Source organism: Tenrec ecaudatus, chromosome 15, assembly GCF_050624435.1.
Source record: "Tenrec ecaudatus isolate mTenEca1 chromosome 15, mTenEca1.hap1, whole genome shotgun sequence".
NCBI lineage: Eukaryota > Metazoa > Chordata > Mammalia > Afrosoricida > Tenrecidae > Tenrec > Tenrec ecaudatus.
The window spans coordinates 53,208,313-53,234,571 of NC_134544.1; the positions used below are offsets into that span (position 1 = coordinate 53,208,313).

The 26,259-nt window shown below is 45.7% G+C and overlaps 1 protein-coding gene across 1 annotated transcript in view; it reads right to left on the minus strand.

Moving 5' to 3' along the window:
- LOC142427460 (laminin subunit alpha-3-like) overlaps positions 1-26,259 on the minus strand; it is a 126,574-nt gene that overhangs the window by 26,793 nt on the left and 73,522 nt on the right. Inside the window, exons 4-7 of the mRNA XM_075532728.1 lie at positions 10,947-11,064; positions 9,586-9,704; positions 8,407-8,577; positions 4,067-4,158 (exon numbers count right to left, since the gene is read on the minus strand). Of these exons, the coding sequence (XP_075388843.1) occupies positions 4,067-4,158; positions 8,407-8,577; positions 9,586-9,704; positions 10,947-11,064 (500 nt within the window). The remainder of the gene's footprint in view (positions 1-4,066; positions 4,159-8,406; positions 8,578-9,585; positions 9,705-10,946; positions 11,065-26,259) is intronic.

Here is a 26,259-nt window from a genome sequence, read left to right on the forward strand (position 1 = left end):
GCAAGGACATGTACAAATGTGCTTGACACATGGACGGATGGATGAATTGTGATGAGTTGTGTGAGCCCCCAATAAAATGATTTAAATAAAAGGAAAAAGAAAAAAGGTTAACCCTTTGGCATCCCCCCAAAACAGTAACCATAACGCTCCAGTATGACCTCTACCTTGAACCTAACTGTCCCACAAATCCCCTTTGAAGCCAATGTGTGGTTGACAGGTTTGCTTTGAAGGAGCTCTAAAGAGACTACGGAGAGCACCTTAGTAATAGAGCTTGTCTTCAGCCACCTTCTGATTGTAGAGACACGTTTAAAGACATGTTGTTTGGAATAAACCCAAATTGGAACCTTAGCAATAATACTTTTGGACTTACCTTCATATCGAATGATCTCATATTGAATGAATGAAGTGTAAAATACGTGAAATATCTAGACTAAGTATGACAGTGACATAATCTACTGTCAACTTACGAAGGGGTGGAGTCTAGCCTGTCATCAGGTCGCAGCTTGCTGACTTCATTTGGAGGCACAAAGGAGATAAGTTGTTCACTAGAGGCCAGATACACACACTCCCTGTGAGACATTCCTGTTGACAAGACACATGGAGCTATGCTGATAGGGTCAGAGCCCTGGAGCTGAAGGAGCCACATGGAAACCCACGCCAGCACTGAGACGCTTCCACCACCACTGGATCCACAAGACTTTCCACTCTCTGGCCTGTGATCTTCCTGCATTTGGCTTCATTGCATGGCTGCATGAGTCTAAAGAGGAATTTATGGACTAGTGTCGACATATGGGGTAATATTGGACTGATGGGCTGATCTTGACTGAGCTGGGGTGTTTTCTTAATGTACAATTGCTCTTTGATATAAAGTTTTCTCTAAAACACATATAAGTGCCGATAATTTGTTTTCTCTAGTCAGCCCAGGCTAACACACTAGGCAAATGTATAAAGACCAAAGTTTATTAGTTGTTACCAGAGGAGAGAGGCTCCTTGGTGTTGCAGTGGTTAAAGCCATTTGCACCCACCAGCCATCCCCCAGGAGACAGATGTGACAGTCTGCTTCTATAAAGATTTACAGACTTGGAAGCCCTGTGGGACTGATCTACTCTGGCCTATAAGTCACTGTGAGTCGAAATAGATGTGATAACAGTGGGTTTGGGCTTGGGACCAAAGGGAGGAGCAGGCGTATGAGGGAAGGAAGAGTGATTTCTTAGGAAGCGTTGAGTTTCTGTGTACAATGATGGAGCTTTTAGCCATGGGTATTCGTGATGATCGCACCACATGATGAATGTAATTGTGTGACTTGACTGGACACATGGGAAATCTTGAAATGTCAAATGCTATGTTATATGAATAGATATACTTACATATGTATCTATCTTTACAACAAGACAAAGCAGAATATGTTCACAACGATCTGGAACAGGCCCGTGAGAAAGGTCTGCTCAAGTGTGCTGCTCGCCACCTGGGGTCACCCCAGAGACTCCACGGCTCTGGGGGTTGTGACTGATCATCAGCTCTCAGAGAAACCCACTCCCAGGGACCGTGTCAACTCAACAACAGCTCACTCACCAGGTCCAAAGCAGATATTACTCAGTGAGGCAGGGGGGCGGGGGGGTTTAAAACTCTAAAAGTCTACGTTCAAAGAAGTATGACTCCACCCACACGTGTTTTTCCAAGTGAAGTGGTAGCTGTGTAGCCATCGAGTTAGACTAAAACCCCAGGCTTTGACGTTCTTATTCATCTGTGCATCAAAGAGGATTCAAACCCCACTCTAAGCAATCCCACTCTTGTCTAGGGAGGAGGATGGTATATCTTCAGTCACCCTCCCAAGGGGATATGTCATTCTTCTCCCAGCTCAGCTGTTTATAAGAGCATGTGGGCAGAGATTTAACTGGAAGTGCAGAACAGCTGACATCCAAATGGGCATCTGTCAGAATGCCAATGTCAGCTCAGTGCCATGAAGCGTTTGGCCTGGGCAGGACTGAAAGAGGGTTTAGGGAGGACTGATTAATGAGCAAGCAGTAGGATGACTCCCAGGTGATAGCATCAAACTGATTCCAGCTCATGGCGACCCCGTGTGTACACAGCAGGTCTGTGCTCCACAGGTTTCTGAGGCCGGGAACTTGCAGAAGCAGATTGCCAGGCCTCTTTTGTGAGGCACCTCGGAGTAGGAGCAAACCACAATCCTACTGAGTAGTAATCAAGAGTTTACCATTTGTGCCACTTGGGGGCTCCTAATCTGTGTAACCAAAACACCCAACTGGACCCACGGCCATCAAATCAAGTCGGTCTCATGGCAACCCTGGAGGGCAGTGTAAAACTACTCTGTTGGGTTTCTAAGACTTTCCATCGTAACTGGAGCAGACAGCCTCATCTTTCTGCCTCAGACTAATTGGTGAGTTTGAACCACAATAGTTAACCCACTGGACTCCCAGGGTTCCTTCCTTACTTTTAACAGAGAGATGAAGATTGAGGTTACATGACAAATAAAAAGTGGCTTGGTCCCCTCGGAGTCATACTGCCAACCCCAGGTGACCGCCCTTCCTAACTCTCTCCCTCACCAGGCTGAGAGCTGCCATGGAATGCATGTCCTTGCATCGGCCACACAGGGTGAAAACGCAGACCCCTCTCTCTGCCTCTAACCTTTGGGATCTCGATCCTTAGTCGCCACTTGAGAAAAGAAGGGGAAATACTATGTGCCATGTGTAGTTGTAGAAGTGTGTTGTTGTTGTTGTTGTTAGGCGCCATCCAGTCGGTTCTAACTCACAGCAACCCTGTGTACAACAGAATGAAATACTGCCTGGTTCTGTGCCATCCTTAACGGTGTTCATATGGTCGAGCCTATCAATTGAACCACTGTGTCCATCCATCTTGTCCAAGGCTTTGCTCATTTTCACAGCTCTTCTATGTTAAGAGCATGATGTCCTTCTCCGGGAGATGGTCCCTCCTGACAACGTGTCTGAGTTAGTCTGGGTCAACTCGGGAAACAAATCCACAGAAGCTCATAGGTATAAGAGAGAATTTTACATAAAGGGAAAGTGCACATTAAGAAAGCATCTCAACCCAGTGCTGTCTAAGCCCACAAGTCCACCATTGGCCCACATGACATAGTTTCCAGAATCACAGCAAGACACATGTACCACAGCACGACAAACTGACAGAGAGGTGGTGAAGAGTGCTTTGGAAACCTTAAAGAAATGTGGATATATACAAGGGTCACTCAAAACAGTATGGCTAATTTAGGGTGCCAATTCATACATGTATGGGTTTATCCCAACTAAAACATGTTTAAACATGTCTCTATCATTAATGGGTGGCTACGGACCAATTTTCTCAGTCATACAATCGTTTTAGTCTCAGTAGAGTGCCTTGAAAAAGAAGAGTCCATCAAATCAGATTTGGGGGGGTCTGCTGGGCTAGTTGAACTCCGGGCAGAGAGGTCAGATCAGAAGGTTATGGGGTCTCCCTTTTGGGAGTCTAGTGATACTGTGGATCGGTTTTCTGGGAGCGTGCAGGAAAATCACAGAGGCTTTATGAACATTGTAAATTGCATTTCTGAGTGAAAAGGCCAAGAAACTTGCAGCAAAACTTAAAAAAAAATCCACCAGGACAACGCACCTGCTTCTTCTTGGACAGTAGCTATGGCTGTCGTGGGAGCATTGGTTGGAAAACCTATCCCATCCACCCTACATCCCTGATCTCGTCCCTTCATATGTCGTTCTACTTCCCAAACACAAAGGACATTTAGAAGGAACGCAATTTGAGGCCCTTGTGGATGTCAACACTGCAGATTGTTTTTGGGCTCAATGGAAGAACACAGCATTCTTCAGGACTAGGTCAGAGCTGTAGAAACCCCACTTCAGAAGTGTATAGAATTAGCCGGAGGCTCTGCCAGACACACTAAGAGAAAGGATGCTTGTCGGTTTTGATGTGTTGCTGTTTCATAAAAATGTCTATGATTTTGTCGCAATACTTTTTGACTGGCCCTCAATTATATGGACCCACCCCCAGAAAGAATCAGCTATGACCCCGGCAAGGAGAGGAGCTGGGTGCTGGTACTTACAGATTGTCAGAGTTGTTCGCGCTGCACGCTTTCGCATGGCCGTGGCAGACACAGCGCCCCCCGATGCTGATGTCCTTGATACTGTAGTAGTACTGCACAAGCGAACACAGGGGGCGTCAGCTCTCCTGGGCGGCCACGGCAACCTTCCCACCGCCACCGGTAGCCCACGTCTGTATCGATCCTGCTTCTGAATCCTCGCCCTCCTGAGCCCCTTCTCTTGCCCACTTCGACGCAAAAGGTGGCCACAATCAGAAGTCAGTTGCCTCGCAACATTGAGGCATTCCTTCATCAAATCATCATTTTCAAAAACGGTCAAACTTGCCCAGATCTAAAACTCAAGTGCTTAAAATCAATTCAGAACAACTGACTTGGAAAAGAATCATATCCTGGGGTCTTTTGGAAAGGGATTAACTTCTTCCTAGTATTTTTTTTCTAATCTGGGATATATAAAGGAAATACAGCCATGCACCACATAACATCTGTCCAAGACAACATCCAACTGCATGTACATCGTGGCCCCCACCATAGCCCCCACCGCCCCAAGGTTACACTAGAGTTCAGATGTTCCACCCGGAAAATACAACAGCTCCCTGAATGGAACACATGGATCTTGTGGCAACTGTACACAAAGCGATTGTGTTGCCAGGTTATCTGGTGTGACCATTTATACATATAGCCTATGATGCATATGTCTCTAGAGTTACGGTAAACACCTAGGTCCATACTGGGCTGGACTTTCTAACCCCAAAGTCTAAAAGCCTGTGCTTTGGTCCCACATGGCGTCTTTGATTTCGGGTATCATGCGGCTCTTGAGTGTCGTAGGCTGAGCTCCCTGCTGAGTTTGCTAGAAGCTATTACCGCGTGGGGCACCCAGCTCCCAAAGGCAGCAAAGCGAGTGCTAAGGGACAACGGAGAAGTGCGGCTTTGGGAGTGAAACAAAAGGTTATTGAGGACCATGTGGGTGGAAAATCGGTGAATGCTCTGGCTGCCAACGTGGGCGTGTGTCACCCACTCAACAATCACAAAGACCTTCAAAGTCAAGGGCGGAATGCTCCGTGACGCTCAAGGCTGGGCTGCACTGAAAACTACAACGTGAAAGAAAATGTGAGAGGGGCCCATGGCCGTGATGGAAAACTTGCTGATGGTGCGGATGAAGGACAAACACCTAAAGGGATCCTTCGCACCAGGCTGATGAGCACTGCTGAGGCCTAAGCACAAGGCAGCAGACTAAGATATCCATGTTGGTACAACACCCAAGTCACACACCATCCTGTTTCACAGAATGTATCCATGGATGTGAAGCAAAGCATGACTGTATTTTCATTTACCAAAAAAAAAAAAAAAAAGGATATTGGACCTGCTATGTGCAAATAAGGAGCCCTGGTGACCCGATGGGTTAAGCACTGGGCTGCTCCTGGTCCGCTTGGCAGCTGGAATCCACCTGCTGCTCCCGGGAAGAAAGATGAGGCAGTCTGCTTCCAGAAAGATTTGCAGACTCGGCAACCCTGTGGAGCAGTTCGACTGTGTCCGGTAGGGTCCACGTACGTCGGAATCAGCCTGACAGCTGTGTGTTTTCAGGTTGCTTTTTTGTTTGGTTTTGATCTACACGCAAATAAGCCTCCGCGGACCGTGGGTGGTGTGGTTGGTTATGTGCGTGGCTACGAATGGGTTGAACCCACCCAGAAGCGCCTTGGTAGAAAGGCCTGGCGATCTGCTCCCGGCTATGCAAACTTTATGCAGTGCAGCCAGACGGATGAGGTCGCCAGGGGCGGGAACTGGGGAGGGGAGAGGAATCAGCTACAGCCCAGAGGCTGGCTGGGCCCCCAGCAGGTGTGGCAGCCCCACTAGCTGTGTGAGTAAGACCAAGTCAGAGGTGCGAGCTACACAAGGTCCCACAATGGGCTGTCAGCCCAGCCAAGGACTGGCTCTGTCCCGGGGCCACAAGGATGTGCCTGCCGCCTCATCCCCCACGCTCCTGTCGCGGCAACCAGTGTACGTTCTGCCAGCTCTCCTCCTGCTCAGACTTGGCAGAAAACTGCAGGGGAGTCCGAGAGGAATGTGGGGGCTGTCAGGCGAGCTGTCTTTTCAGTCCTGTTGCCCATGAGAAGACTCCCTGTCAGTGAGGAAACCTTTGGATCCTGAAGGACAAAAAGTCTTTTGTATCTTTTTTTTTTTTGGTTGAATGCCTTCATCTTTATCTTCTTTGGATGCTGGGGTTCGGTCTGTTTTCCTAACTAAAAACTTAAAAGTGTCAAAGCTTCCTGGTCACATCGTACTTTACTGGGAGACATTACCAACTCCTCTTGTTAATCTTGGATGAATGTGAGGTTCCTGGGGAACCCGAGTGACCAGGGAGCAGTCAGAGAGAGAGGGCTTGGGCCAACCACCACAGAGCTTCCTCTACCCCGATCTGAAGGGCCAGAGCATGAAAAGGGCTAGATCCGCCTTTCACCCAGCAAAGCACATGATTTTCGATGTAGCAGTGAAAGGCCAGCCAGAGGACCTCAGCTCATGGCAACCCTACACCCAGGGCACCGAGATCTGCCCAGCCCTTCACCGGCCTTCAGATCGACTGTGGATGGGACCAGAGAGGGTTCACTAGCTCTCCCCTAACTTTTCAGTAGTGGAGCACGAGGCACTGCCCTGTCTTCCTTAATCCGGAAACGTCCCGGAAAACTGTTCAGCATCATGGCCTCCTGGCCACCCATCAGCCTCCCCTGACAGTGTGATAAGACAGCCCATAGTCTATCCCTCCCTCCAAAGATTCCTAAATTTGGGTGGTTGGGATTATATGACTTTGTTAAAAACAAATCACTGAAAGGAGGAGGGTGTGTGGACCTTAGTGAAAAGCACATGGACTCCCTGCCATCAAGTCGATGCTGACTCATAAAGACCCTAAAAGACAACGTAGAACTGCCCCTGTGAGTTTCTGAGACTGTAAATCCTCTAAGGGAATAGAAATCCCCATCTTTCTCCCTTGGAGCAGCTGGTGGTTTTGAACTGCTGACCCTGCAGTCAGAAGCCCAGTGCACAGCCACTATGCCACCAGGGCCACTGAAATACACATACGGATGGCTGCAAGACTTACAAAACCCCAAAAGGCAAAAGGAGCTGACCCTTGGCCAGGGCACATGGAGAAATGGAGGTACAGTGGGGAGCCACTTCATCAGAAAGTCCAGCCATCCCTGCAAATAGCCACCCTCCGGTCCAGTGGAGTGGCCATCTCTGGAGCAGCTCAATGGGGCAATGGCTCAAACAGGCCAGCCACACCACGCATCTCAGCCTTTTCCTTGAAATCACTTAAAACTGACCTACACTTTCTTTCTATCTCTTCCGCCCTTTCCCAGCTCTCTGATATTACCTACAGGTGGAGGGGAACGGGGAGGGAATGACAACTCTACAAGGTGTCCTGAGCAGCTCCCAGTCCCTGGCCAGGTCTGCTCTCCACCCCGCTCCTTCTCCTAAACAGAACCGACTGCATCGATTGCATCGACAGACTGCCTCGCCTTTGGTGTTCAGTTGGGTTCGGCCGAAAGGAGACACTGGCAGGAAATCAAAGGGTGGAAGAAGGGTGACTTCTGGGTATTTATTCTGTTGGCTCCCTCCTGGAAGCAGGGATACTATCCTAACACCTAAGAGTGAGAGATGCTCAGGATATCCATCTGCGACTGTTGGTTAGCATCTGTGTCCTCTGCATCTTCTTGGGCCCACAGCTGGATAACATGACCCAGCTTCCTTGCTTCCAGGTTGGACAACGCGGGACCCTCAAAACGTTCGTGGAAGATGGAATGGATAGATAATACATTTTTCCACCACCTGCTGGAAGCACCCTCATAGTTGAGCAGTTCTTGTCGGCATAAGTGATCTGTGGGATTAAAGAAGGTATATCTTCTCTCTACCTTCTCTCTTCCCTGCTCTGTTGACACAGGGGATAAAAAGGAAAAATCGGGGGCCCTGCAGGATAGCGGTGACACTAAACAGAAAGAGTGTAGACCCCTGAATTGCTGTATGGAGCGGTTCCCCCCTACTGCACTACGGCAAAAGCCTTTATTTGGCTACGTCTCTGAGATTTGGGAGTTGGCACTGTTTGCATCATCCTACCAAGATTATCATCTACTCAGGCTGGCTAGCATTGTGGGCATTTAATCTTTTTTATTAGGATGCCGATTTTTCTTCAATCACCCAAACTCCTAACTCATGAAGCACATCAGCCCAGAACAACCCCATCACTCCACCACTCCTGGCTAAGCAGCTCACTTGAAAGAGATCCAGGCAATTAACTTGATAAACAAAACTAGCAGTGAAAGCTGTTGACGCCACACTTGAAGGCCCCCACTTACCCTTCGTGTGACTGTTAGATCTCTCTGGGCTTTGGAGATGAGGTGTCCGAGAAGGGTGTTGGTTTGAAGAAACCGCAGGCGGATGTTTGTTGCCTTGGTGAACTCCCTCAGGGTATGAGAGAAAGTAAAATTTTTTGCACCTGGCCGGCCGTTTATCAAGGACACAACAACCTAAAAATAACCACACACACATAAATGGGCGGTGGGGGGTGGGGAATCCTTTCATCAAAATTCAGCAGCAAGTAAACAAAAATAACACGTGCCCTGAAGCACCTGGCTTCCGTGAGCCACTAGCTGTGTGGAGGTGGTCTTGGGTCTCACCTGGTCTAAAGATACGGCTGCCAGTTTCATCTCCTCTTTCCTTCCTAATTCTAGGGTCTGGCAACGGGTTCCTGAAACCTGGACTTTCTGGGGTGCTGTCATTTCATGTTCAATCCCTTTGCTCTACCAGTGCAGTTGGAGGGAGGGGCTAAACAGCTATGAAATATGGACAACGCGTTCCAGCCCATAAAGGTAAAGAAATGTGCTGCGTGGCAGCAGAGTAACAGAGCTAAAGTCATCAAAGGGAGGTTGACGAAGAAAGCTCCTGACTCTGCGCTTGGCAGTGATGGAGACAAATGCACCTGTTTACCAGCAGGCTTGGTTGCAGCCATTTGAAACGTGACCCATTTGCCACTAGCTGGAAGATGCTGGGTGAGCCACTGGAGAAAGATCCTTCTGTTTACAGAAAGGAGCTGACACCCTTTAGGAAAGTTTATAGGAAACTCAGTTCCTGTTCCTGGGACCTCACCATTTCTCTGGACTCCCCCCTGATTTTTCCCACCTCCATTTTTCCAAACAACAGTCAAATGTAACCCCAATTTTTGTCTCCCCAACAGATGGCACCCATCCTGCCACAAGAGCTCAGGGACTAGGGACCCCTGCCCGCACGCAGGGGATAATAGAGGAGGGGTCATTGCCCATTCACCAGTGACTTACTTGTCACTAGAAAGGAGAGTTCTAGACCCTGGACCATGAATCCTGAATCCTGATCTCCCAGGAAGAGAATTCAGCACCCTAACCAGAATTCCCAACCCCACTCATTCTGGGAGGCCTCGATATGATTCATTTGTCACCCTGTCCTAAGCACTGATTTCCAGCTTGTTCTTCATTAGTTCTGCAGGTTCGGTGCCGACCCACCTCGCCGTTCTCCAAAGGGATGATCCGTGAATACTCAGTAACACAAAGGGCCTTGTCGTCCCGAGTGAGGGCCTGATTTGCCTGCTGTCCGAATTGCTCCACACAGTCTTGTTTAGAACCTAGGAAGAAAAAGAAACTTGCGTATTATAAAATGAAGTTTTCATGGCTGGTGACAATCTCTTATAAAACCTTGTGTTCTCTTAAGAAAAGAAAAAAGAACCATTTAAGACTTCTAGATAAAATCTTGGCGTGTTTCATTCGTGAACGAAACTAACTTTCAGCTGCAATATTGGAAAATGAGGCCCGCTATCTTCACACCCCGTCAGACCAGGTTACCCTCTGAGGTGCTCTTGTGGAAACTGTGTGCACGCTGGAAGCCCACTTCCTGTCCACCTCAATTCATCACAAGGCCCTGTGGCATTGCTAGCCTTCATTAATAAGGATAGCAGGCCCAAGGCAAGTAACTCACAACAAAGAATCCACAAAGATGGAGCTCCCTTCCTCGTTCGATATAAAACGAAAGGCTGGAGCGGTGGCCCACTGAGAGGTACACAGCCTTACTCCAAAGATGGAAGAACTGTTACCATCAAGGCACTGCATCCCCAGGGTTGCACGTGCTATCCTTGGAATAGACACGCACATGCTTATGAAATGGAGATATCCAGAGGGCTAACTTAGAAGATTAAAAATAGCCAGCCTCTTAGTCCAACCCCCTGTGGCTTAATGCTCAGCCAAATAATAGACGAGAAAACAAACAGCACGGATTGCATAGGAATGGTGTAAAACTGGGCAGTGCGTGGCCCTGTTGTACATAAGGTCACTAGGAATCAGAACAGCAGAAACATGAGGTGAACAATAACCCCAGGGAGGTCCGGACTCCTTAGAAGAACAACCAGTAATACAGGCTCAAAAGGGCAGCGTTTGCCCAGGGATAAAGTTCAGACAGCAGCAAGGTCCAGGAAAGGAGGATGAAGGGAACTGGTCAGCACAGGACGGAAGTGGGAAGAGAGCGTGCTGTTCTGTTGTGGGGTTGCAAGCAGTAACTCGAATCAACCTGCATGGCTTGTTGAGTGGAAAACCAATTTGCCCTGTAAATGGCCACCCAAATGCTAATAAAAACTTAAAGAGATAGCAAACAATTAAATCAGCACCATGGAACACTTCACACACTAACTTTTGAACGGGGAACTAATTTGCTTTGTAAATTTTCACCTAAAACATAATTTAAGAAAATGTTTTGTTAAAGAGTGACCGGTCTGTACCTAGCGACATAGAGACAGTAATTTTCAAATAAGGCCCATAATATTGATCAGTCGGAAATAAGTAGAGCCCCACATAACTTAGTAGACATGATTACTTACGAGCAAAATATTGCCATGGTAAATAGGTCTTTCCAAAATCCACAGATCGTTCCAAGACCCAAAGGTCAGGGCGAGGAGAGTTTGCAAATTTGATTAAGATATAGGCCACCTGGAAAAGCTGATAAAGCAAGAGAGATACAGTTATTAAAGTCACCTGGTCTGCCCACAGTTGCAACTACCTCTATGGGATGCCGATTTCCAAAGCACACCATCCAGCCACAAACTCTTTCTCAGGAGCCAGATCCTCAATTCCAACTGCCTAATGACCATCACTGCCTAGATACAGCTTCCCTAGTTTCTTGTATTCAAAACCAAAATCATTTTTCTTTCTCTACCAGATCTATAATCACCATCTTCTTTATATTTCAAAAAGAGTAGCCGTGAGTTTCAACTGCCTACATAGCAGCAGTCTGTAGGTTCAGAGAATCCCAGTGTTAAACAATACTGACCATCTGCTTTGAGGACCAAGAGTCAACAGTCCAGGAGTCTCACAGGCCTGGCTCTAGGCACTAGAGAGATGACAGCTGCAGAAGTGAGACTGACCAGCTTGTTGGTGGGGTGTAGCACCTCGTTTTTCTAGATCATCTACACTGATTTGTTGCCTGATTAGTCTCCCTCTTACCAGTTTTCTTTTCCTCCCTTGTCCCTCTGTTGCTCATGACACCACACGCAAAGTTCCAGCCACCATAAAGTTGTTTCTGACAAGTTGATGTGTGTCAGACTAGAATTGTCCTCCATAGGACTTTAAAAAATAGTTCTATTGATCTATAATTCACATCCCGTACAGTTCAATGATTTAAATATATTAAAAGAGTCGTGCAGTCATCACCAAAATCAATTTTTAGAACATTTTCTTCTATGTTATACCCATTATTATTAGCGCCCTATCCCGCACCCCACACCTGCCCAATCATGCCTCCCATAACCCTAAGGAACTATTAATCTAGTTATTGTCTTTATAAATTTACCTATTCTGGGATTCCAATAAAGAAATCCATATGCCGCCCCCACCCCCACCCCCAAAAGTGACAACAAAATAAGAGACAAAAAATCCTCAATCTAAGAGAAAACAGAAGATAACAGAAAGTAGAACAATTATGTTCAATTTCAACATGACAATATCTGTAACAATCCACTTTCCAACATACTCTGAGTGTAAGAGTATCCACATCCCTCTGGCCAATGGTCCGAAGGGATTCAATGGAGGCTCAATCCAAGTGAGAACTCTGCAAATGAATTTTGATCTTTCACTGTCATCTGTAACCTTCTGAAAGCCGGGTTCTCAGAATTTAAACCCTAATGCGATTCTCTCCTTTTGTCTTGAATTTTATTCTTTACAATCCTTGGATTACATGGGCTGGTGTGCTCCTTCTGGCACCTCCCTTACATGGCTGTTTCCGGAGGGTTTTCAATGACTGGTTTGATGAAGTAGATAGGCAAGTCTTTCTTCCCAAGCACCTCAGCATGGGCTTTTGCTACCAGCTATAGAAGCATTTGTTCCACACAAGGAGCAGGAACATGAAAAAGCATGAAGGGTAGGTAGCAGAGTGATGCTTTCTTCATCCTCCCACTCTTGAATCCCAAGATGCCTCCACGGTGGACCCACAGGTTCCTTGCCCCCATGCGATCCCTTTCCTTCAAAGCTTTTCCAACTTAAATTTTGGACTCTGACCAAGGATAATTAACCGAGAGGAATTACTGAAACCCAAATGAAGGCGAAGCATGATAATGGGACAAGAGGAAAATAAAAAGAAATAGAGGAAAGAGCTAGGAGACAAAGGGCATTTATAGAGGTGTAAATAAAGGCATGTATATATGTAAATATATTTTTATATAAGGATGGGGAAATAGATTTATGTGCATATATTTATAGGTTTAGTATTAAGGTAGCAGATGGACATTGAGCCTCTACTCAAGTACTCCCTCAATGCAAGAACACTTTGTTCTATTAAACTGGCATTCCATGATACCCACCTTCCCGACACAACTGCTGAAGACAAAGCGGGTGCATAAGCAAATGTGGTAAAGAAAGCTGATGGAGCCTGACTATCAAAGCTGATGGAGCCTGACTTTAAGTCTAGGGTCTTAAAGACTTGACGGTAAACAAGCAGCCATCTAGCTGAGAAGCAACAAAGCCCACATGAAAGAAGCATACCAGCCTGTGTGATCACAAGATGTCAAAGGAATCAGGTATCAGGCCTCAAAGAAGAAAAAATCATATCATTGTGAATGAGGGGGAGTGCGGAATGGAGACCGAAAGCCCACCTGTAGGCAACTGGACATTCCATTATGGAAGGGTCATGGGGAGGAGACAAGCCAGGCAGGGTGCAGTGTAGCAAAGATGAAATATACAACTTTCCTCTAATTCCTAAATGCTTCCTCCCCCTACCACCACCACTATAATGGTCCCAATTCTACCTTACAAATCTGGCTAGACCAGAGGATGCACACTGGTACAGATAGGAACAGGAAGCACAGGAATCCAGGAGGAATGATCCCTTCAGGACCAGTGCTGAGAGTGACAATACCAGAGGGTGGAGGAAGGGTTGGGTGGAAAGGGGGAATTGATTACAAGGATCTGCATATAACCCCCTCCCTGGAGGATGGACAACAGAAAAGTGGGTGAAGGGAGACGTCGGACAGTGTAAGATATGACAAAATAATAATTTATTAATTATCAAGGATGCATGAGGGGGGAAGCGGGGACAGAGGGGGGGAAAATGAGGAGCTGATGCCAGGGGCTTAAGTGGAGAGCAAATGTTTTTAGATTGATGAGGGCAAAGAATGTACAAATGTGCTTTACACAATGGATGGATGTATGGATTGTGATGAGTTGTATGAGCCCCAATAAAATGATTTTAAACAACAACAACAACAACATGAAAGCAAAAAAAGGGCGGGGGGAGAAAGATGAAAGACTAAAAAAAAAAATTTTGGACTCTGAGGGCTCCCAAAGAGTCTGGTATGACAATGAACAAAACCACCAAACAATCCACATTACCATGTGAATGAGCGGGAAGGATTCTTCACTGTCCCCTCTAGCCTTCCCTTCCATCCTGTAGCAGATCTAGCAGTGACTTATGATAATGCCGGCACTCTCGTGAGCTCCCGGCAGCTATGTGGACACTGGGCGCATTTAGTTAGGGAGGGAAGGAATACACAGACCCTGTGGGATCCTTTCCTCACTTGGAAAAGCACAAGGGTGTCTCGATCCTTATATTCCCCCATACAGTAGGATGGGCAAAGTTATTATAATTTAAAGTAAATAACTAAAAATCTGAGACCTACCAGCAATGTCAATCTTCCAAAGCCAGAACTAGAGGCAGAAAAAGGCAGAACAACGGCTCTCAACCTTTGGGGCCCCAGAACCCTTTACATTGTTTACAACTACGGAAGAGCTCAACAAGCATTCTACAATTATGTCTATCAATATTCACTATATAGGAAATTAAAATGATATATATTTTATGACTCGCTTTATATATATTTATTTATTTAATATTATATATTAACTTGTTTAACGGAGCCCCAGTGTCTCAGCCTCAGCAGGTGCTAGTGAAAAGGTCAATGTGTCTCACCCCCACCCTGCCCCCAAGGTGTCTCCACAGAAGAAAGCGGTGGCAGTCTGCACCCATAAAGATGTACGGCCTTAGAATTATTCTCAGGCAGGTGACTCTGTGCTATGAGTCAGAGTTGGCTTGATGGCAATGGGTTAAAGTGTTTTGATTAACTCATTTAAAATGATAACAGTAAACTCATGACATGTCCCCATAAAAAAGGTATTTTTATGAAAAAAAAGCTACTTATATTACAAAGCCAAAGAAACAGTGAACATAATGGGACAACTTTACATATTTTGCAAATTCTTTAAGTGTCTGGTTTAATAGAAGGTAACTGCAACTGGATTCTCCTCTCCGGTTCTGCATGCAGTCTGTTGGGACGCCTTGTTTTGTTGGAGCATTTAAAGAAAAGCTGGCCTCTGTGCAGGCACATAATGAGAAAAGGAAAAAGAACTCCTGAAAAGCCTTGAGAATGCTCCTTTGCTCTCAGCCTGCACTTTAAGGACCACTGCTCTAGGTCGGAATGATCCACCCTTGGCCCTAAGAAACCTTTTGCATGATCACATCAGTGGCTGAAAACCGTAAGTTCTGCCCCACTCAAAGATTCACTCTTTGACCTTGAAACTATTGCTTACCTGCGTTCAAGTGAACACTCCCAGATTGTCTATGAGTACCTTGAAAAACTGATCTGATCTCACAGAGAAACACTCATTAGGAATTCATAAGGTATTCTGAAAACCACAAAGCAATCGGTTGTAAGAATTTCCGAAGACATACATTGTTATTGCACGGGGAATTCATAGAAAATTCAAGAACTCCCAGTTTGTGAAATCAGAACAAACATATTTTTCTTAAAACTATTTATGCATCTCTCTGGTGCCACACTAAAATAAGGCAGGCTTTCAGCTCTGTGGCTAAGACAGAATAGATCCCATTTGGGGGTACAGGCATGATGTAATACATTTTAAGTTTTCCTATAGAGCTTCATGATCCTTGCACACCCACCAAAAATTGTTTGGGGAATAGTTTGTGATTTAAGAATTATCGTGTTCCAGGTAACATAAGTGCTTCTCGAACATTCTCTCATCTAAACGTCACACACACACACACACACACACACACGTCGTGCTTTATTATCCCCACTTTACAGATGAAGAACATGTGCATTAGGACAGTCAAACAATTGCAGGTGTCAACATGCGGAGCCTTGAACAGCAGATTCACTCAGCCCAGGATCTAATTGGTACAGGGATTCCCCCACTTCAAGAAAGTTCACTTTGCCCCACTTCATTTTTACAAAAAAGCTTGTTAGCTAATCAAGCTAACAAAAGAAACTCAACGCGGATATCTGTGTTTCTGTGTTCACGAATCACACGAAGCTCAAAGCGGATTTCTGTGTTTGTGGGGAAAGGCAGAAAGCTGAGCTAGCAGTCAGCATTGGTTTGGGGCAATCCGTTGAAGAGGCAGCCCTCACTTGAAGCAGCAAGAGTGGTGCTTGCATGGCCCTTCTCAAATAATTCCCCTCCGCGTCTCAACATCGAGCCAACATAGCCGTGACTGTGTCGGAACCCTGTATATAAGTGCTACTTTAGGGTTGATGCATTATTTGGTATGATATTGAAAGGTTTTTTTTATGATCTAGAGACACACAAAAATGTTTGCCATATAAACTAATAGAAAATTTGACAACATACCAAGCTAAAATATCAGCATAAAAATCAATTTGATTCTTGTATATTAAAGAAGAGGAATATGAAATAAAATTTAAAAGAGCAATATCCTTTACAATAACCACTTCCAGTCTGTTGGGTCAGGCACTGATCTGGGACATTAGGAACAGCCTGACCTCACCTTATCAGATGGAGACAAAAGGGCTCCAGGACAATGAGCCATCTTCTCGGTATCAGGCGGAGCAATCAAGACACCACCCTACCTCAGAATTTCATGGATGGAGATGGCTCAAGTTCTTTAAGTGGCAGCTCCTACCTCCTCTCTTCTTCTTCTTTTTTTTTTTTTAGGTCTGTCATAAGATTTTTAATTTTCCAGTTCTTTGACCTATTTTTTCTTTCTTTTTTAAAAATCATTTTATTAGGGGCTCATACAACTCTTAACATAATCCAAACACATATCCATTGTGTCAAGCACATTTGTACATTCATTGCCCTCATCATTCTCAAAACATTTGCTCTCTACTTAAGCCCTTGGCATCAGCTCCTCATTTTTCCCCTCCCTCCCGCTACCCCTCCTTCATGAACCCTTGAAAATTTACAAATTATTATTTTGTCATATCTTTCCCTGTCCGATGTCTCCCGTCACCTACTTTTCTGCTGTCCGTCCCCCAGGGAGGAAGTTATTCGTAGATCCTTGTAATTGGTTACCCATTCCCTTCTTGCTTACCCTCCTGACCAGCTTAAAAACTTGCTCTTCACCACAGATAGACGTGACTTTTCAGGTTCCCAGCTGGGGGTCCCGTGAACCTTGCCACCGGGGAGCTCAGGGCTCTAGTCTCTTTCTCTGCTCTTCCCTCCCTCACCGGCAGCACGACTTCACTGGCTCCTTGCTGGAACCTGTGAATCTTGCCCGGGAGTGCAGAACAAGCTTCTCCTTCTCCCATGCCTGCCCTCAGCTTATCTTTGCAGTGAGTCTAATAAAATCTACTGCACAAGATCTCTTTAAAGTGTTGAAAAACACTATAAGAACCACATGATAGATAATATCGATAGATGCGGAACAAGCATTTGACAACATCCAACACTAATTCCTGTTTAAGACACTCGCGAATACAGGAATGGAAGGAAAACTCCTCAAGACAATACAAGCTATATATGAAAAGCCAACAACCAATGTGGTAGTCAATTGAGAAAAGACTAACACAATCCCACTGAAAAGGGGGACCAGACATGGATGCCCCTTCTCCCCACTCTTATTTAACATTGTACTGGAGGTCCCAGCTAACAACATAAGACAAAGAAAAGACATCGAAGGTATTCACCTGGGGGAGAAAAAGGTGAAACTATAGTTATTCGCAGATGATATGATTTTATAAATGGAAAATCCCCAAAGCTCCACAAGGGGAGTACTGGAAGCAATAGAGGAATATGGCAGAGTGGCAGGATACAGATCAACAAACAGAAGTCTATCGGACTGCTATACACACCAGATAAGACCACAGAAGAGAAGATCAAAAAGGTGAGTACCCTTCACAATAGCCAAGCACAAATTGAAATATCTAGGGATCTACCTGATTAAAAGAACAAAAGATCTATATGAGAAAAACGACAGAACATGATTAAAGAAACCAAGAGCAACCTCAACAAATGGAAAAATATCCCATGCTTGTAGATTGGAAAACTCAATATAGTAAAGATGTTAGTTCTGCCAAAGGCACTATATCAGTTTAATGCAATCCCAATACAATTACCCTCATCTTTCTTCAAAGAAATGGATAAACTGATTACCAACTTCATATGGAGAGGGAAAATTAGCAGAGAACTCCTCAAGAAGAAGGACACAGTGTGAGGGCTTGCTTTACCTGACTTTAGCACATATTATGCAGCCACAGTTGTCAAAACCTCATGGTATTGGTACAATGACAGATACTCAGACCAATGGGAAATCATTGAAAACCCAGAAATCAAATCATCAGCATACAGACAACTGATCTTTGATAAACGCTCCAAAAATATCTAATGGGAAGCCGAAGCCCTCTTCAACAAGTGGTGCTGGAAAAAAATGGATATCTACCTGCAGAAAAAATGAAGCAAGACCCTTATCTCACTCCATGCACAAGAATAAACTCAAGGTGGATCACAGACCTTGAGATAAAACCCCAAACTATTAGGGCCATCAGTGAAGAAATTGGAACCAACCTGAGAACTTTGGCACAAGGAATAAATAGGTTATCAGAAATAGAGAAAGACACAAATACAGATGAGTCACAAATTGACAAGTGGGATATACTGAAGATAAAACACCTGTGTACATAAAAAAAATTCACCAAGATAGTAATAAGAGAGTCCATGGATTAGGAAAACTTCTTTACCAAAGACACATCAGACAAAGGCCCCGTTACTAAAATCTACAACACTGCTAGCTTCCAAAAAGAAAAAAACCTAATTGCCCACTGAGGAGGTGGGTCAAGGACCTGAAGAGAAGTTTCACAAGGACAGAAACCCAAATGGCCAATAGACATATGAGAAAATGTTCCCAATCATTAGCCATAAAAGAAATGCAAATTAAAATAATAATGAGATACCACCTAACACCCTCAAAGGTAGCCCAATTCAAAAAATCAGAAGGCAACAAGTGTTGGAGGGGCTGTGGTGAGATAGAAACTCTCATCCACTGCTGGTAGACCTGTAGGTTTGTACAGCCACTATGGAAATCGATCTGGGGATATCTAAAAATTGAGTGACCATACAACCCAGCCATCCCCCTACTGGGCGTATACCCAGAAGAGGCAAGAAACAAACCACGGCCAGACATTTGTGCCCCAATGTTCATCCCGGCACAGTTCACAATTGCAAGGAGTTGAAAACAACCCAAATTTCCATCAACAGAAAACGGATTTAAAAAACGGTGGTACATACATGCAATGGAGTACTACACATCCCTAGAAAGCAATGATGAATGCATGGAACACATCATAGCATGGGAAAAAGGAAATTATACTAAGTGAAGTAAGCCACGCACAAAAGGACAAGGACAATTTGAGTCCACTGAGGTAAGCTTTAAAAAAATGCAAAGGGGGCATAGGGAAAACATCCCTCAGGTGAGGTCCAGGTAGTATGGCAGGGGCCTGACCAAATCCAGGGATACATATGGTAGCCAACCAAAAAGGAGGGGAGCTTAATTCTGTCTTAGAGCCTGAACAAAGGAAGGCAGGACTATGGAAGCTTCAGGGTTGTGCTGAGTTGAGAGAGTGAGCACAAGCTGGCAGGCTTTCTACACCTGTGTGAGTCGGCATCCCTTCAGTGGCAGTGAGTTTAGATCTGAGTTTGGAGTTCAATGGCAGACAGCCTGGGAGATAAGAGAATGAACTCCCTGGGGACAGAATCCTTGCCCTGCCATCAGCAGTTATGGGACTCTCACTGCATCACTTAACCATGCTGAGATTTTATTTTCTGGCCCATAAATAATCAAATAAAATGAACCCAAATGGTATTTGTTAAGTAAGTGGTAAGCAATTAAGCCTGCTTCCTATAAACAATATGTTCTCCTTCCAAGTGAAAATCACCATGCCTTGTGGCATGATATTGCTTCCATGCTATGCTCACCAAACACTTGTCCTCAAAGTGCTTAATTCCCTTCTGCTTCCTCTGGAGAAATGTTTCTAAATGCTGTTGAATTGACATGAAACGAAGAAATGAAATCACATCCAAAATAAGATTCTTGCTCAAGGAAATAGGACGCTGTGTTAGTGTGGGTGGACTAGAGAAACAAATTCATCGACTCGTGTGTATAAGAAAGAGCATTATATGCAAGAGCAACTGAAAATTGAGACAATACCCCAGCCCAGTCCAGATCAAGTCCATAAGTCCAATATTAACCCATGTGTCTGATACCAATCTATAAATTCCTCTTTAGACTCATGCATGAAACACAGGCAATGACACTGAATGCAGGAAGATCACGGGCCAGTGGGCAGAAAGTCTAGTGGAAACATCTCAGCACTGGCAGGGGTCTCCACATGGCTCCTCCAGCTCTAGGCCTCTATCGTAGTTCCATGTATCTTATCCCAGAAATACCAAGCAGAGAGTCTGTGTGTATCTGGCCTCCAGTGAGCTATTTATCTCCATGGCGCCTCCAAATGAGGTCAGCAAGCTGTGACCTGAAGGCTAGACTCCACCCCTTTTCAAGTTGACAACATATCACGTAACCACCACAAACACACTTCAAGAAAAGTCTATGTGAGAAAGTAAATAACGTTCTAATGCCCCTTCACTGCGATCTAGTCAATGTCAACTCATAGCTCTGTAGTAGGACACAGTAGAACTGCCCCTGTGAGTTTCCGAGACTGTAACTCTTTACGGGAACAGAAAGCATCCTCTATCTCCCAAAGCTTTCTAATGAGATACAGCTATTGTTTCACCCCGCTGCATTTTCTCATTTGTCTATTCTAACTTATAGGGAGGGACCCTATAGTGACAGGGTTGCACTGCCACAGTGAGTTTCCAAGGCTGTAAATCTATACAAGCAGGAAGCCTCGTCTTTCTCCTTTGGAGTAGCTGGTGGCTTTGAACTACAGTCCTTGCAGTTAGCAACCCAATTCATAACTGACTATACCATAAAGACTCCTTTCCAAGCCTATAGGAAAGTTCACAGAACAGCACGACAAATACTCAGATACTGTCTACCTCCATTGAACAGTGTTTTTGCCACATTTATTCTCTCTCTCTCTCTCTCTCTCTCTCTCTCTCTCTCTCTCTCTCTCTCTCTCTCTCTCTCTCTCCATACACATACAACTAAGTGCCTTTGAGGTAGAGAAAGTGGAATCCTAAGGGATCTAAAGCTTAAGTTTTAAAAGTTTCAGGTATCAGGGCATTTCACCTTTGAGGACGTCACTATGTTATCTCCTTCAGAAACTCAGGGTTTTCATACCCAAGAAAACTTACCATTTATACCAAACACTTTTCTAATATACTGTTCACGTGCATTTCACCGACAATCCTGATAAAGCCATTCCTATTTTTTCCCAACCCAAGATCCTGTAGGGAGTATGGCTGTTGTCAGTTGCCAGGGAGTCGATCCCATCGGTACAAAGCAGAACTGCTTCGTAGGACTTTCCCACCTGCAGTCCTAACACAAACAGATCACCAGACCTTGTCTTCCGCGCTCTTACTGGGTGGGTTTGAATCAACAGCCGTTAGCAATCAGGATTACAAGCATGGCACTTAGCTGTCAAGTCTCTCTTGTCTCTGATAGTCTACAACCATCCCTCAGTATTTTCTGTTGACCTTGATATTGACATGTTGAGGAGTCTGGATCTGTTGTCACAGAGAAGGCGCCACGGTCTGAATTCATGTGATTATTTCCTCTTGATCTGACTCGGGTGTGGCATTTTTTAGCAGGAGCATTGCCTGGGCAAAATCCTTCTGATTGTCTCATAGCAGGAGGCACCAGGGGCCAGGTGATCCAACTACTAGAAATGCTGTTTGGTCACGTGCTTCAGATAGTGTCTACCAGATCGCCCATTGGCAATGCTTCCTTTGTACCTTTGTAATGAGACCATTTCCCGCAAGGAGACATTTTGAAATGCTTCTTTTTCATTATCTATGTAAATTATAAAAGTCCACCCGATGTCCATATATAAACTATAAGTCGTGAAAAATAAGCCACAAAAACATGGGAACAGTTCAAATTACTCCAGAATTGGCACTCGTTCGAAGGTTATTTCCAATGAGCTAATTTTTTTGAGAAAGAAGTGGATAGACTTGCAATGTCACTTCATTTTGGTTATTCCACTTCAAATCTTTTTACAAGATGAGGTACAATCCTCCTCAAAAGCAAGGAGAGCCAGTGATGAAATACAACTCAGCTGGCCCCAAAAAGGATCCCTTTAATCCTGATCCAAAGAACAGATGTGCCAGTAGCTCAGCAAGGGAACTTCTGTCTTCTGGTTTGTCATCACCTGCCTTGTAAAACCTGCTCCCTGGCACCATCAGAGAGAGGCTGCTGGGCTTTCCACTCCATCTAGTTTTAAGTATTTCTCACATCGGAAAGAAGAGAAAATGTCTCTCCTTCCATCCCAATCTAGGAGCCTTAGTGGCATAGTGATTATGCATTGAGCTACGAACCACAAGGTCAGCAGTTTGAAACCACAAGCCACTTGTGAGTGAGACAAAGGTGGGGCTTTCCACTTCCGTAAAAGCTCACAGGGGGCAGTTCTACCCTGTCCTACAAAGTCACGAGGACTTGGAATGGACTTGATGGCAGTGAGTTTGTTTGTGTTTTCGGTTCCAATCTGCTTCTAGTCCCCATCCATCTCTCTTCAGCCATCACAGCCACTATCCCCTACAGGCTCGAGAAGCTAGCTCCTTGCTCTTCCTCACTCTGTGGTCCCCTCTCATTCATCCATACACCAGCCCTTTTCTTACTTCACTCCATGCTCTGTTTCCACTTTATACCAGTGACTCCCAGTTTAAATCTTGGCCCCAAACACTTTACATAAACTTCAGATCCATGCTTTTAGTCCATACTTGATATCTCGACTTGGATTTCCTCCATGAAACTCAGTAGAACCCAAACTGTGGAGGATTAAGGAGTCTTAGTGGCACAGTGGTTATGTGTTGAGCTGCTAACTCCAGGGTCAGCGGTTCGAAATCACCAGTCACTCTGCTGGAGAACCACAGAGCTTTCTACTCCCATAAAGAGTTACTGTCTGGAAGGAACACAGTGGGCAGGTCGACCCTGTCCTGTCAGGCTGCTACGAGTCAGCCTCAGCTTGATAACAATGAGTGGAGTATTCACACCACGGAAATTCTTTTTTTTTAATTGAGGATTTCCCCATCCACCCCCAAAGAGTGGCTTTAGCCCGACACCAATCATTATGTCCCTCAAAGTTCCACTTTACCATCACTTCAAACATGATTCTGTGGGACCTTGTAAGATGAAATAAAACAAAACCGTGTTCCTGCTGAGTAAATTCTAACTCATGGCAAGCCCCGTGTGTGTCAGAATACAACCATGGTCCGTACAGCTTGCAGGATTAGATGACCAAGTCTTTATTCCGAGGGTCCTCTAGACAGGCTCGACCCACCAACCTTTCAGTTAGCGGTCAAACACATAAACCATTCAGAGGCTCCATACCAGCCTCCCTTGAGTTGCTAGCTCCCATTTAGTTTCAAGATCTCAATTTAGCATCACTTCTCTAGTTAGCTGTGCTTTATGCTTCATGGAGCACCATGTTTTTCTCTTAAAACACTCAACCTGGGTATTTAAGTAGGATGAGAATCACACAGCCTTATGAGCATAGAATCTCTGCTCAATTATCCTGCTACTCGTGAACTGCTGCAGAAGCACTCAGGTAATGTGCAGCCAGGAGCCGGGGAAGAGATCTCCTTTTGCCTGGATGATGGAGATGTTGGGAGTTGGCCAAACCCTAAGGAGTGCACTGACCTGGCATAAACTGAGACAGCTCAAAGTCACATTCACTGTAAATGAAAGAGTGTCCTCAGCTAAACTCTCAGACCGGGACAGAGGTCTGCCCTGATGTTCTGACGTTAGTCCATGGGCCACAATTCCCATCCCTCACAGCAGAAAAGGATGGCAAAGAATGGGTCTGTGGGCCCTGGGTATGGTGGAGGGTCACCGGTGGAGTGGTGTCTTGGAGGGCTCCATGCCCTGCGGGTAAGAACTGGACTTGGGGCCCAGCTCATCACTGGACAGAAGTCAGGTGACTATGAGTGAGTGAGCTGAACTTCTCTGAGCACCAAAACCAAACCAAACCAAACCCACTGTCATCAAGTCAATTCCAACTCATAGACACCCTCCCTGCAAGGACAGAGAAGAACTACCTCATCGGGTTTCCAAAGCTGTCAGCTTTACAGAAGACGGCTCCATCTTTCTTCCACAGGGTGCCGGGTTTGAGCCACTGACCAGCACTTTGTCCCTGCAGCATCAAGACTCTTGAAGTCTGGGTCTGGGACAAGACCCTCTTTGGAACTCACAAGCAGGCAGGCTTCAAGACTACCCCACAGAGGAAATGAAGCAGACACTGGAGGCGGAGAGGTGGGTAAGTAGGTCAGACAGAGTCCCCACAGACGGTGTGGGTTAAACCAGCAAGCTGGAGCCAGGAGGCCCAGGCTAACCAGCTCCAGGCAGCCCTCCCAGGGGGAGTACGCTCCTCCACAGTTCATTTTCCAGGACAACAAGGACTATCCAACTGCAGCAAGAGAGGGGCTCTGCGTGGACTACGTGATAATGTGAAATGGACTGAGATGTTCATTAAATCAATTCATCATCTTCTTGAGTGGGCGATGGGGGAAGGGGGATGGCACTCATGCCATTGAACTCTCTAATGATTTCTTCCTACAGAGAAGTTAAGGAGTCCCTAAAACTCAAAAACCAAACTCACTGCCACTGAGTCTTATTCTAATTCACGGCGACCCTATAGGTCAGAGTAGATCTACTCCTGGGAGTTTCCAAGCTTAGAGGTCTATCCCTCCTCTGTCTCCTGTGAGGGGTCTCAAACTGCTGACCTGTGGCTAGCAGTCCAATGCATAACCCACAATGCCACCTAGGCTCCGTAAAGGTGGATAAGCAAATGGTACCCTGGAGGAAAAGCAGAAAGGGAGCTAGGCCCTTGACCCTGACTGTTGTCGTTAGTTGACATCAAGTCAATACCAACTCATGGCGACCCAGGAGTCCCGGGGTGGAGCAAATGGCTAAGTGCCCAACCATTAACCCAAACCCAACCAGCGGCACCTTGGAAGACAAACCTGGGCATCTCTTTCTCAAGGGAACCCTATGGGGAGTCTAACAGATGGAGGCACTGCCATTCTGAATCAATTTAACAGCAACTGACAACAGCAGAGAGGGACAGAGAGCCAACACTTAATGGAAGACCCATCTTTAGTCATCACAAAGCATCTCTTTCTGCAAGCTCAGGTCAAATGACTTGGCAAAAACCCCAGGGAACCAGTGAAAATGTCCATCAGCAGTTTCGCAGCTTCTCCTGGTTCCTAACCTGATCAGGGAGGAGGGGAGATGGCATAACTGAGGCGAGCCTTATAAACACAAATGCAAGTGAAGCACATGCGCCGTGGGAGGAATCATGTGCTTCTTTAGGTGATGTGTGTGTGTGTGTGTGTGTGTGTTCCACTTGATTCATTCTGACTGGATAAGAGGAATGGGTGCATTAGCTTTGCCCGATTTGCAAAGAAAGGAGAGCTTCAACATGAATTGCAATTCAACTGCCGGTATCCCAGGAAACCAATCCACTCCTAATTTGGGAATCTGCTGTGAGTTTAAGATTAGCCATTTGGATGACTTCATTTCTGCCCTCTATGGGCCCTGCCTTATAGCTCTGTGACCTAATAACCTTCTGGATGCTTCCTTCCTTGGTGTTTTGTTTCTTGGGTTGTTTTTCTTAATTTTTTTCTTTCAATCTGGCAAGACCCTGCTAGAACCCAAAGCTCCTATCTTAAAACTCTGGTCCAATGAGGTCAGCATGGTCTGAGAACGAAAACCCCAGTTGGGTCAGAATCTAATTCTCTGTTCAGGATGTTCTAGAAAGAACTACTTGCTGCTTTCTGCTTCATGGCAGAGCATCGACCCCAGATGCTATCCAGTGACTTGTGGATGGTTAGCGTGGGACACCCTTCAAAAGGAGCTGGTGTCAATCCCAAGAGGGTGGCTCCCTGCCCTAACAAGCGACACCAACATCTCAGTGGCTCAGCACCGTACCGTTGTCTCTCTTGCCCATGCTAATGCCTCTCCAGGTTGTCTCTGGTAGCTGCCCTCCTCACCCAGGGGCACCAACTGATGGATCCGCTAGGATCATGGACATCACCGAGGCCGAGGGGAGGCGGCAGGGTGCACTGAGCACTCCAGGAAAGATAGCCTGAGAGAGCAACATGGAGACCATTTCTGACCTCCTCTGGTTCCACAAGTGAAGAGAGCCCATCTCCAGACCAGCCCACACCAAGCGCAGCAAGGCAGAGGGCAGGCACGCTGCCACCCTCAAGCCTTCTTGGACCCTAGTTTGACACCAAACATTCCTCCCACTGCACTCTCTTTCCACGCTGGGTGTG